Source organism: Tricharina praecox (genome assembly GCF_024521635.1).
Source record: "Tricharina praecox strain CBS 144465 chromosome Unknown BZA05scaffold_1, whole genome shotgun sequence".
NCBI classification, from domain to species: domain Eukaryota; kingdom Fungi; phylum Ascomycota; class Pezizomycetes; order Pezizales; family Pyronemataceae; genus Tricharina; species Tricharina praecox.
Genome location: NW_026250403.1, coordinates 45149 through 56356, shown reverse-complemented (window position 1 = coordinate 56356; position 11208 = coordinate 45149). Strand labels below are relative to the sequence as shown.

Genomic DNA, 11208 nt, shown 5'->3' with positions numbered 1-11208 from the left:
CGTCCCCAGTGGCCGCAGCGGCCCCACATCCTCTCCCGCAACGCAACGCAACGCAACGATGAACTAACCATCGTGCCCCGCTTGAATCCTCCGTCACCAGCGATCGGATGCCGATTCACCCCCACAAGTTAGCCCCGGCAGCCCGTATCCCTGCGGCCCTACATACCGCATGGGATCCCTTCCCTTCCCTTCCCGTTTTTCATCCTCCTCCGCCATTGCTGCTGCTGCTGTTGATATCATGTATAATGCACAACGTACGTAGATAATGTAGATACTGTATACTGTACTTGCTTGGATACCCAGTACAGACCTATGATACTCTACCTAGCCTACATCACTGCCGATAACCGTACCCTGCGGGTTGAAGATCTTCACACCTACTATCTACACACCTACTTAGAAACCTACCTGCAATCCTACCAGGTATGTACTCACATACCCAAGTACTCAAGTAACTACCTCCGGATACCTACATCACCATCTTCCGCCGGTGCCTGTAAGCCCCGGTACATGCAGACCCACAAACGGACAAGGCGTTGAATTTCCCGTTTCTTCTCCTCCGCCACTGATGCTGCTGCTATTGCTATCATGTACAATGCACGATGTACGTAGATACTGTAAAACATACTGTAGATACTGCATTTACTTGGGTACCTACGGACCGACCTTCGGCACTCAACCACCACCTCCACCCCCCAATCGATGCCGATATCCGTACGTAACCCGCGGACTGAAGATCTACACACCCACCTAAGTGCCTACGCCCCCACCTACCTACACATCTAAATACCTCCGAATACATCACCCTCCCCCTCCGGTACCTGCAGACCCGATACCTGCAAACTCGACACCTGCAAACTCGACGCCTGCAGAGGGCCCGATCGCGGATCCACAGACGGACAAGACGTTGAATTTCCCGTTCGACGGATCAATTCTGTCGACTGCCGTAGAGCACTATAGGTAGGCCATCATGGTATCTCTAGATCTGCGGTCTGCGGTCTGCAGTACCGTATCAGATATCTCTGCAGTATATACGGTACGGTACATACGGCACGGTATTGCTATGCACCGGTGTTGCTATGTACCGGTATTGCTATGTCCCGATACTGCTATGCACAAGTATTGCTATGTACCGGTGTTGCTATGTACTGGTATGCACATACCCGCCCATCCACCGTCGCCGTGGGGTTCTCAGGCTTCACGGAAGTGTAGTTCTCCGGCCCCGGCCCCGGCCCCGGCCCCGGCCCTAGCTCCGGGTCTACGGCAAGAATCAAGCATTAAAAACAAATTCTGTGCTCTATATACCTGGTATGTATAGTACATAGCAAGACCCCGTGTGGGGAACCCCCACCGCTCAGATCGATTACAACTGGAATCTGATATCTCCCCCTCTCACAACCTGCTGCCAGTACGTCACTTTCAATCTCATCCCCGCCAGCACTGTCGTCAAGATGCGTCTGGTTGTTGGTGTTGGCGTAGATACCTACCATAGGTGGTGGAGATTTCTCCCACCAATCAGTTCATCGCACCGAATCCGGGGATGAGTGGGCGCTCACTACTCTATTCTACTCTGGTTCTAGGTCGATAGAGTAGAGAGGACTAACGTCACAAAAGCACGACAACACAGGATGACAACCGCTCAAGTTACCGCACCACAAGCCACTACCTATACTATTTTACATACACGACACGACACACCCGTGACCACGCACCTCGACCACGCACCTCCCACCAACGCCAACCCACGTAACCACGTCTACACGTGCGCCACATACTCCCCAGGAAACAACCCCCCGACCCCCGAGTAACTCCCCCAGAACCACTCGACACGCCTATCCTCGCTCACAAACGCGCTCGCCACGTCCAACACCTCCGCCCCGGCGGGGAAACACAGCCACTGGCCTCTCCCCCACTTGCGCGCGTCATCGCCATCGCACGACGCATCCTCCTCTTCGGGCCAGTGCCCGCGCACCGCAACCGCTTTTCCACCGCCTCCACCGCGAATCCACTCGGGCGCCCGCGGCCGCGGTGCGTGTGCGAATACGCCGCGGTGGAGCACGCGTTTTCCGTGCTGTGCGAGCACGCCCATCGCGTGCCCCCGCGGACACGTGTAGAAGCTGTGGAGGCTGCGCGTGGGCGAGGGGAACGTGCGGTGGAGATTGTAGAAGCAGGTCGTGCACAGGTCGCCGTGCGGTTCGGGGCAGCCGAAGCAGTGGAGCCACTGTGAGTTTTGCTCGCCGATCGCGAGTTTGCACAGCGTGCAGGCTACGGCGGTAAGGAAGAGGAAGGGTGTGTAACCGCTGCCGAGGAGGCCGGAAGCGGCGCCGATGGGGTCGAGCGAGGGCGTCGGGAGCCGTGGGCTGCCCCGGATGAGGGTGCCCGAGGAGGTGGTGCGGTTGTTGCTCCACATTTCGAGCTCGTGTGTGCAGTTCCACCCGCGCTGGACGCACCGTGTGCAGTAGGACCATCCCCGACTGTCGTTACACGAGTTGCAGCGCCAGAACATAGCATCAACCCGTGCGCCGCCGTTGCGGTCTTCGTCGAGCCAGCCATCGCAGACGTCGCAGAATATGCCGACTTGAAGGTATCGCCGTGGCCAGGACGAGATGAGTTTCTGCCGTGTCAGGCAGTGGTTGGGAGAGGGACATGTACGTCCAGCGCGGAAACATCGTAGACAGAGGTGGAAGAGCGGGCATGTTGAGCACTCCAGGTGTACGGCGGTGTCGAGGCGCCGGGTGCAGTGGTCGCAAGTGATGATGATAGGCGAGATGCCCCGGTGGAGGATCTCCAAAACCGTCGACGGTAGTGCGGACGGTGGTATGGAGGGACGTCGTGCGGCCAACGGTAGTGCCGCGCGTACGGGTGACCTCGGACGGTGTCGTGGCGGATTGTGATATATTTGTATCGGCAGCACCTCCTCGGGAGGCGGTGAGAGCAGCCTTGTCAGTAGCCTCGGACTCGGCGGCATCAGATTCATCCCCCTCTCGCCACCGTACTGCAGCGGCATCGAGTTTGGCGGATAATCGCTGTTACTCCGCGGCGGCGGCCGCACCCTCTGCATTCCCACATTCCCGCTATTCCTGAGGACCATCCTCCTTTCCACAATTCCCTCACCGCCGGCCGCGCGCGCTGACGGCGGCAATAGCTCTTCCCCGGGCTTCCACACGCCGCGCATCTCGTCCATCTCCTCCGGCGTCCGGCCGCGGTCCGGAAAGCGCTCCAGAAAGTCGGCAAGGATGCTGACCACGATGGGTGACACACCCGCGCTCTTGACTAACCGGCGGCATACCGGACATGTCGGCGGATTGTGTGCCTGTGAGCCAAACCAGCGCTTCGCGCAAGCACCACAGTTGTGATGTAAGCAATTGAGAAATGTGACTGGATCGAAGAGCAGTTCTGTGCAAATCTGTTTTGATCTCGGGCCCGTCGGTTAGCAAGCTGCGAGGGGTATGGGCGGGAAGCACGCAAATGGAAGAGGGGTGGGGAGGGAGGGAGGGGTGTTTTTTTGGGTATGTGGTAAGTACTTGGGTAAGCAAGCAAGCAAATATGTATGTAGGTACTCACAGAACATGTTAGCTCTTTTTCGATCACAGATGTGGCCATAGTGGTGGTGGTTGGGATGCGATCGGCTGGGTTGCTGGCGGATAAACGCACTGGGGGAGGGAGATGTTGGGTTTGCAGATGCAAAGAGTGAAAGGAGGAAGGTAAGAAGTAACTATGGACGAGGGTTTTCCTGACGATGATGCTTGCTTGCTGTGCGGTGCTGGTAGAGTGGTACTAGTATAGCAGAGGTGTTCCGGGAGACCGACAGAAAAGAAAGGCGCCGAAACAACAAAAACGTGGGTGGGTTCGCTGCGGGCTGTCGATCTATACCTATAGTAAGAGGTGCCGACGAAAGCGCATGGCGGCGAAGGGTCTCGGTGGAAAGTAAGCAGCTATTAACTGTGCCTAAGGGTCAATCGCTGCTGGTGGGCTATATCCGAAACGAAAATGATATTGGAGATCATATAAGTGGGGATAGTAGTGGTGGTTCGATTCGGTTGGCTGACGAAAAGGAGAAGTCGAAGCGAAGAGATGCTTGCGATGAGTTGTCGCGTGGGAGCGAAGGGAAGAAGAAGAGAAGAAGAAGGAGGAGGAGAAGAAGCTAAAGCGGAAGCACGATAGAGAGGAGGAGAAGAAGAAGGAGGAGGAGAGGACGAAAAGAAGAAACAGAGTCGAGACGCAGCGCTTTTCGTGGGGGAGGGGAAGTAGAGCTATGGTAGATCTCGCGATGTCTCTCTCTGTCTGCAGGTAGGTATACCGATATGCGTGTTTGTGTGTGTGTGGTCTGTAGGTATGGTGTCAGTCCGTCGTGATGCGCGTGCGATACGGGGGGGGGGGGGGGGGGCGGGTGGGGCGGGGGTACGGGGCACTACATACAGACGGTTCGGGGGCGGGTGAATCTATCGGGTCGCTATTGTGGGACGGTGGTGGAGGTTGTCGTTGTGAAGAATTCCGGGAACGGGTTTGCTCATGCTATGCCGAGTTGAGCTGTTTGGTCGTCGTCGTTGTCGAGCTTGGTTGATCCTCTATAGAGAAGTACTGCCTCTGGACCAGTGAGGAGGAGGAGGGGAGAGGCGGGCTCGGACTTCGCTGTTCGTTGTTCGTTGTCGGTTGCCGGTTGGTCGTTGTCGGTTGTCCGTTGTTGTCCGATGGTCGTTGTCGTGGTCGTGGTCGTGGTCGTGGTCGTTGTCTTCGTCCCCACATCCCTGACGATGAGGAGGAGGAGGAGGAGGAGGAGGAGGAGGTAGAGGCAGAGGCAGGGCGCGCGCCATGTGCCAGCCAGCCAGTGCTCGCAGAACGGACTCTGTCTTGTCTCTGATCTCGGCGATCGGAACATGGTTACTCGCGTGGGGCGGCTGAGAATGGGAGGGAGCACGCACGCACGTCGCATCCACGTTTTCTTGGCGATACGATTACGGGCACTCACACCAGAGTGACCACACCACACAGTGCACACACGGCCGACAAATCGCGGAATTCTAGGGCTCGCGAACTCGCGACTCCGCAGGGACCGGTCACCGCAGGGCCCAACGTCTCACCGACCGTGACGACTTATGCGTGCACGGAAATTGATGCTTGTGTGGAGTAGAGTACTTATGCACATGCCACGTGTGTGCCATGTGGTCGCTGGTGGCGCGAACCTCAAACTGTAAACAGGCCGCCGGATGTGCGGATGATGTGCGGATGGTGATGGATGGGTACTGGAATGTGTTACTGCAACAGGCGTTGTGGGCGGTACGTACCAGTCCTCTACAGGGAGTACTGACTACGGTATACATATCAGGCTGTTGTCCTCGTGAGGAATTAGTTGCCGATGGGAGCGCGGTGGGCAGTGGGCAGTCAGCAATGGGCAGTGGGTGGTGAGCAGTGAGCAGTGGGTGGTAGGCGTGGGCATTGGGCGGTGGGCACTGGTCACTGGGCAGCAGGCAGAGTGCTTTACGGAGGCGCGTCGGGATCTACGCGTGCCGATGTCCATGCATCGTGTCTTTCTCTTCACAACACACTCTACATACTTGGGTATCTCCGCTCTGACATCTAGGTACACCCCATCTACAACTGTGGCTTCTCCACCATGACCGGCACACCCGTCTCCATGCTCTTCGTGATAGCCTCGACGACAAAGAGACTCTTACAACCCTCGACACCCGAGCACGTGGGCTCCTTCTCGCCCCTCTGCACAGCGACCAGATCCCTAAGCTGCAGCGTAAACGGCGGCACATCGTCGATCTCGCTCTTGAGGCTATCGTCTATCGCCATGGGCGTCAACCACGAGCCCTCAGCCCCCTGCCCGTCGTAGTGCCACCTCCTTAGCTCAGGCACGGTCATCGACCCGCGCGTGCCCATGATCGTGTACACGGCCTGCCCGGTCTTCGGGATCAACGGGTTCTCGCCGGACGCGGACTCCCAATTATACGGCGACGCGACCGCGTCCGAGAGGACAAACGTGCCGACCAAGCCGCACACGAACCTCAGGGTCATGACAATCGTCTCCTCGACCTCGTAGCCACGCGTCTCCTTGCCGCGCTCGACATAGACCCGCTCGACGTCGCCAAAGAGGTATCGGAGGTTATCGATCTCGTGGATCATATTGATCAGGATCGGGCCGCCAGAGCCGTTCTTCCTGCGCCACTCGACATCAAAGTACTTCGCATCCTTCAGCAGCGTCCAGGCGCCCGAGAACGCGACGGGCCTGCCCAGCACCCCGGCGTCGAGCGCCTTCTTCGTCGCGCGTATATACGGGTTATGTCTTCGATGGTGTCCGACGAGGACGCGAGCGGTGGAGCCGCGGGCTTGCGCGCGCTCCGCCGCGCGCAGCAAGGAGATCGCCGACGCCCCGTCAATGGAAATCGGCTTCTCGACTAGCGCCGAGATGTCGTTGTCGATGCAGAGCAGGCCCAGCGGCACGTGCGTGGTGTTGGGCGTGGCGACGATCGCGGCATCGACGGTGAGGGAGCCGGCGTTGCGCGCGGCGACCAGTGCTTCCACTGAGGGGTAATTGGGGATTTGGAGCTCGGCCGCGAGGGCGGCGCCCGCGGGCGTCGGATCGACGATGCAGCACAGCGTCGTCATCGGCTCGTCGAGGACGTGCGTTACGTGCCGTCGGCCGATCAGACCGGCGCCTCCGATCACGGTCTGCGGGGTATCGTCAGTTCACGAGAATGCGCTTGGTACGGGCCAATCGTGAGACTGTGAACCTACGATGTTTATGGTGGCTTGCGAAGACATGATGACGATGGTAATGATGAAGATGAAGATCGTGATCGGGATTATCCGTACAATCGCACAGTGATCTAGTGGACGAGGAGGAGGATGCGTGTGCGGGGGCAATGTGATATGGAAACTCCCATCACCTCACGGGCAGTGCTCTTCCACGTATCCAACCAACCAAGCATACTCTTGCTATAGGTGTCGTATCATACTTCAAGGCTGGGCATCACGAACACGCCACTGGAAACTGGAAAGCCGTAACAGCCCCCTCCCATGGATTCCACCAATTACGAGGAATACCGTAGATAGGGATAAAGAATCCGGGGGTTCGCGTATGTCCGACGACTTGATGAATGCGGGGGAACCAGGGGCGCGCCGCGGACACGGTTCTCCAGGCCCCGCATTCACGGGGGTGCGTGTTCCTGGAATCCGGGGAACCGTGGGGTGGTTTCGAGCAGAATGTTGCTTGTGCTCGTGCTTGTGCTCGTGTGAGATGCATCATGGATGAGGGAGGGTGGACGCGGATCAGATCTGGGGCGCGAAGTTACACGGCCAAGCCTCCAGGCGGTGCATAGCTGCTGCTACCTTACCAAAATGGTACTAACCAGCCAATACCCAGTAACCGTACATGGAACAGCCGCGAGACTTTGTGGCACTGCGGAAAAAGACTTACCCGGTTGCCCCCCGTTCGGCTGCCTCCAGACGCCCAGCCAGAGAAAGGCCACAGAAAAGCCACAGAAAGGCCTGGCGCGGCGGCGCCATGCGTTCTCCATGCGTGCCATGCGTCCAACGTAGATGTGGAAGTATGTAGAGTGGGTACTTACACAGCCATCAAACGCGCCGCAGCGCAGAAGCCCGTTGCCCGCAGTTATGTACGCTCAAACCCACCTCGCCGGTTCCGTATCCAGACGGCTGGAAGGGCGAGGTCTGGCCCTACATATGTTTTGCTTCAAAGGGCGAATCGCTGCGCAGATGAATCGAATCGAGCGATGCCAGTAGCAGTAGTACGAGTCGTCACTTGGTGACTAACCACTTACACACCTAGGACGATCATCGTGGGTCCGGCCACTGCTTTCGGCACAAGCAGTCCGTCGGGATTTTTCCAGAGGGAGGAACCCTAAGTCGAGGAGTCGAAGAGTCGAGTTCTCGTTACGTACGGGATGTACCGAGTCCGGATAAGAGATGGCGGGCGGAAAGGCTTGGTGGTGGCCAGAACCCTCCCCCCGGGCAGTCGACGGACTGTGGGGCTCCATATCCTCCAGCCTCCAGCGCTAGCTGCTCTAGAGTACAGTGGTCAGCGGCGTTTTGTTGATCCGCCACTCGGTCGGAGCTATCGATCTATCTCGCACCTGAGTGGTGGAAACCACCATCCTCCGAAACGCTCATGCTGCGCGGTCAGTTGTAATCCAGATCCTCCCCCAACCCTGCTGACGGGACCAAGGAAAGGGATGGGGGAAAAAGGAAAAACAGCAACAAGCGAGCCTCCGCTCTTCCGCTACGGCGAGCCCACGGTCGCGAAATTGTCGACTGGGGGGCGGGGGAGGGGGGGCTAGACGACCAGAGTAATTCCACCCCCTCCCCCCCACCCGCCTTCCTCCCTCGCCCCCGGAGTGGGCCAGCCATGTGGAGAAACCTTCATCCAGACGAAGTTGTGGGGAATGTCACCGTTGGTCCGGGGTAACCAACTAACCCTGCTGCTAGCTTCTGGGGGGAGACACACACTGGTTTTGGGATCCATCCAGTCCTGCAACCCTCACCCGCGCTACAGCACCTAATTACTCTAGATGGAAAGATTTTTTGCCAGTGGGGATGGGATGCGCGAGCACACTCGCTCGCATACATAAGGATGACTGCTCCCCTCCTCTTTCCATTCCGCTCAGTGTCCTCGCAGCTCAACCTGGTCTCCCTCCCAGAGCATCACAGAAGAAGAAGAAGAACATAGCAGCAGCAAGCAGCAAGCAGCAATGGGTATCCTCGCCAAAGTCGAAGATCGGCCAACGCCTCAGAATGTCTACAACTGGCGAGTCTACTTTTCGTCGGCGGTAGCCGCGTTCGCCGCCGTCACCATCGGCTACGATTCCGCCTTCATCGGCGGCACCATCGCGCTACCCTCGTTCCGCCGCGAGTTCGGCCTCGACAAGATGGCGCAGACGGAGGTCAACTTCCTGTCGGCCAACATCGTGTCGACGTACCAAGCCGGTTGTTTCTTCGGTGCGCTGATGGGTTACCCCATCGGCCAGCTGTACGGCCGCAAGAAGGGTCTCATGTTCGCTGGTCTCATCTTCGTCATCGGCGCCGCAATGATGTTGGGCGCCGACTCCGCCCGCGGTCTCGGTCTCATCTACGGTGGTCGTGTCATCGCCGGTCTCGGAATCGGTTGCGCTTCCAACTTGACGCCTATCTACATCGCCGAGCTGTCTCCCCCCGCAATCCGTGGTCGTCTGGTCGGTCTCTACGAACTCGGATGGCAAATCGGTGGTCTCGTCGGTTTCTGGATCAACTACGGTTTGTTCCCTCTGATATCCCCCGCTCCGCTGCTTCATCCCGCTAACTCTGCCGAAAAATAGGTGTCAACCAGGGCATGCCTTCCGACCGCACCCAATGGCTCGTCCCCTTCGCCGTGCAGCTGATTCCCGGCGGTCTCATGGCCGTCGGCTGCTTCTTCATCCGCGAGTCCCCCCGCTGGCTCTTTAGCAAGGGCAAGCGCGAGGAGGCGCTGCAGAACCTGTCGTGGGTCCGCAACCTGCCCATCGACCACGAGTACCTGATCGAGGAGGTTGCCGCCATGGACCGCCAGCACGAGGAGCAACTCGCCACCGTCGGCGACGGCTTCTGGGCCCCCTTCAAGGCCGTCTTCGGTAACCCCCAGCTCATCAAGCGTCTGCTTCTCGGAGGATCCCTCTTCATCTGGCAGAACGGTTCCGGAATCAACGCCATCAACGTATGCACCCCCCCCCCCCCCACCCCCCCCAAATAATCCCATACCTTACCTCCGTAGCACCAGAAACTAACTGCGCGATTAGTACTACTCCCCCACTGTCTTCCGCTCCATCGGTGTCGTCGGCACCTCCGCCGGTCTCCTCACCACCGGTATCTTCGGTGTCATCAAGACCGTGATCACCCTGGTCTGGCTTCTGGTCCTTGTCGACAACGCCGGACGCAAGATGATGCTCCTGATCGGTTCCCTCGGTGGTGGACTCTGCATGTACGCGGTCGGCGCGTACATCGCGATCGCCAAGCCGGCCGAGAACCCCACGACCAAACTCAGCTCCGGCGGTATCGTGGCGATGTTCTTCTTCTACCTCTGGACCGCCTTCTACACGCCGTCATGGAACGGCACTCCCTGGGTGATCAACGCCGAGATCTTCGACCAGCACGTGCGCACACTGACGCAGGCCTCCTGCGCAGCCAACAACTGGTTCTGGAACTTCATGATCTCGCGGTTCACGCCGCAGATGTTTGCGGCCATGGGCTACGGCGTGTACCTGCTCTTTGCGTCGCTCATGCTCCTGTCCATGCCCTACGTATACTTCCTTGTCCCCGAGACCAAGGGTGTGCCCCTCGAGGATATGGACCGCCTCTTTGGCAAGGACGTCAAGCCCTGGAACGCCCATGCCATCGTCATGGCCGAGGTCCGTGCGAGGAACGGTATGGACGGTGGTGATATCGAGACTGGTCGCTTCGACTCCGGCGATGAGGACGTTAAGGGCGATGTTCGCGTTGAGAACAAATAGACGGGTTTATCCATAGAGCTGGATGATTTCTGAGGGGGGGTGTGTGTTTTTGTATGTACATAGGGGAGGGGATGCGGGGTGGAGTAGTGGGTGTTGCGATAAACTACGGTTTTAAGCGTTATTTTTTGTTTGCTGCGACGACTTTAATGTATGAGTGTGCTATCTATCTACCTTTTTATGAACTGAATCGCGAATTCCTCCCATACATGGACCATGGTGGTTGTTGTTGTGTGCATGGCTGGCATGACGTGACGTCGGGACAGACATCGTTTGCGTTTGTTTGCGCTTCGGCAATGCGATGAAGTGACAGTGTGACACGCGGGATGGTAGCCGGAAAACACACCTTCCTCAAGCTTTCACTTCTACGTAAAGTAGAGTACTTGCCCCGCCCTGCCCTCATGGCACCACCACCACCACCACCACCACCACCACAGAGAACGGCACTTTATTAATCAAAACTTCGCAGGGGGACAGGATGGATGTCGGGCAGAGTCAAGTCGAGATCATCGTCAACAGTCGCCTTCCAGATTCGCCACGGGCAAAAAGCAACAAGCATTCGTTGACACCCACCATCCACCCACCCACCTAATGTGCAGTGGCCAAGCACTCAAGTAACAGAGTTCAGAGTCCACCCATCGACCTCGGCCTCGGCAGCAGTCCAAGGCATCGTCGCCCCTTCCGTCGCTCCACTCCCCCAAGTTCCAAGTTCCAACTAACTAACGCT

General features: G+C 58.1%; 3 protein-coding genes across 3 annotated transcripts; 1 reads left to right on the top strand and 2 right to left on the bottom strand.

The window, feature by feature from the left end:
* Positions 1 to 1756: 1756 nt before the first annotated feature.
* Positions 1757 to 3603, bottom strand: BZA05DRAFT_330493 (uncharacterized protein; the record flags this gene model as incomplete). Its single annotated transcript, XM_051480539.1, has 3 exons — positions 1757 to 2983; positions 3104 to 3406; positions 3565 to 3603. The coding sequence occupies 3 exons, from the start codon at positions 3601 to 3603 to the stop codon at positions 1757 to 1759; spliced, it is 1569 nt and encodes a 522-aa protein (XP_051343925.1).
* A 1989-nt stretch (positions 3604 to 5592) lies between these two features.
* On the bottom strand, positions 5593 to 6768 carry BZA05DRAFT_423138 (uncharacterized protein; the record flags this gene model as incomplete). The annotated part of the gene is made up of 2 exons (XM_051485861.1): positions 5593 to 6675; positions 6742 to 6768. The coding sequence occupies 2 exons, from the start codon at positions 6766 to 6768 to the stop codon at positions 5593 to 5595; spliced, it is 1110 nt and encodes a 369-aa protein (XP_051343924.1).
* Positions 6769 to 8308: 1540 nt separating this feature from the next.
* Positions 8309 to 10896, top strand: BZA05DRAFT_380842 (quinate permease). Its single transcript, XM_051481930.1, has 4 exons — positions 8309 to 9255; positions 9318 to 9691; positions 9774 to 10587; positions 10656 to 10896. Exons 1-3 carry the CDS (start codon positions 8715 to 8717, stop codon positions 10482 to 10484), a joined length of 1626 nt encoding a protein of 541 aa, XP_051343923.1. The 5' UTR covers positions 8309 to 8714; the 3' UTR covers positions 10485 to 10587; positions 10656 to 10896.
* The last annotated feature ends 312 nt before the right edge of the window (positions 10897 to 11208 follow it).

Excerpts from the sequence above, each read along its gene's own strand:
- BZA05DRAFT_380842 (XM_051481930.1), top strand. The coding sequence starts at position 8,715 with ATGGGTATCCTCGCCAAAGTCGAAGATCGGCCAACGCCTCAGAATGTC. Across the intron at positions 9,256-9,317 it reads CGGTTTCTGGATCAACTACG|GTGTCAACCAGGGCATGCCT; the intron begins GTTTGTTCCCTC and ends GCCGAAAAATAG. Across the intron at positions 9,692-9,773 it reads CCGGAATCAACGCCATCAAC|TACTACTCCCCCACTGTCTT; the intron begins GTATGCACCCCC and ends CTGCGCGATTAG.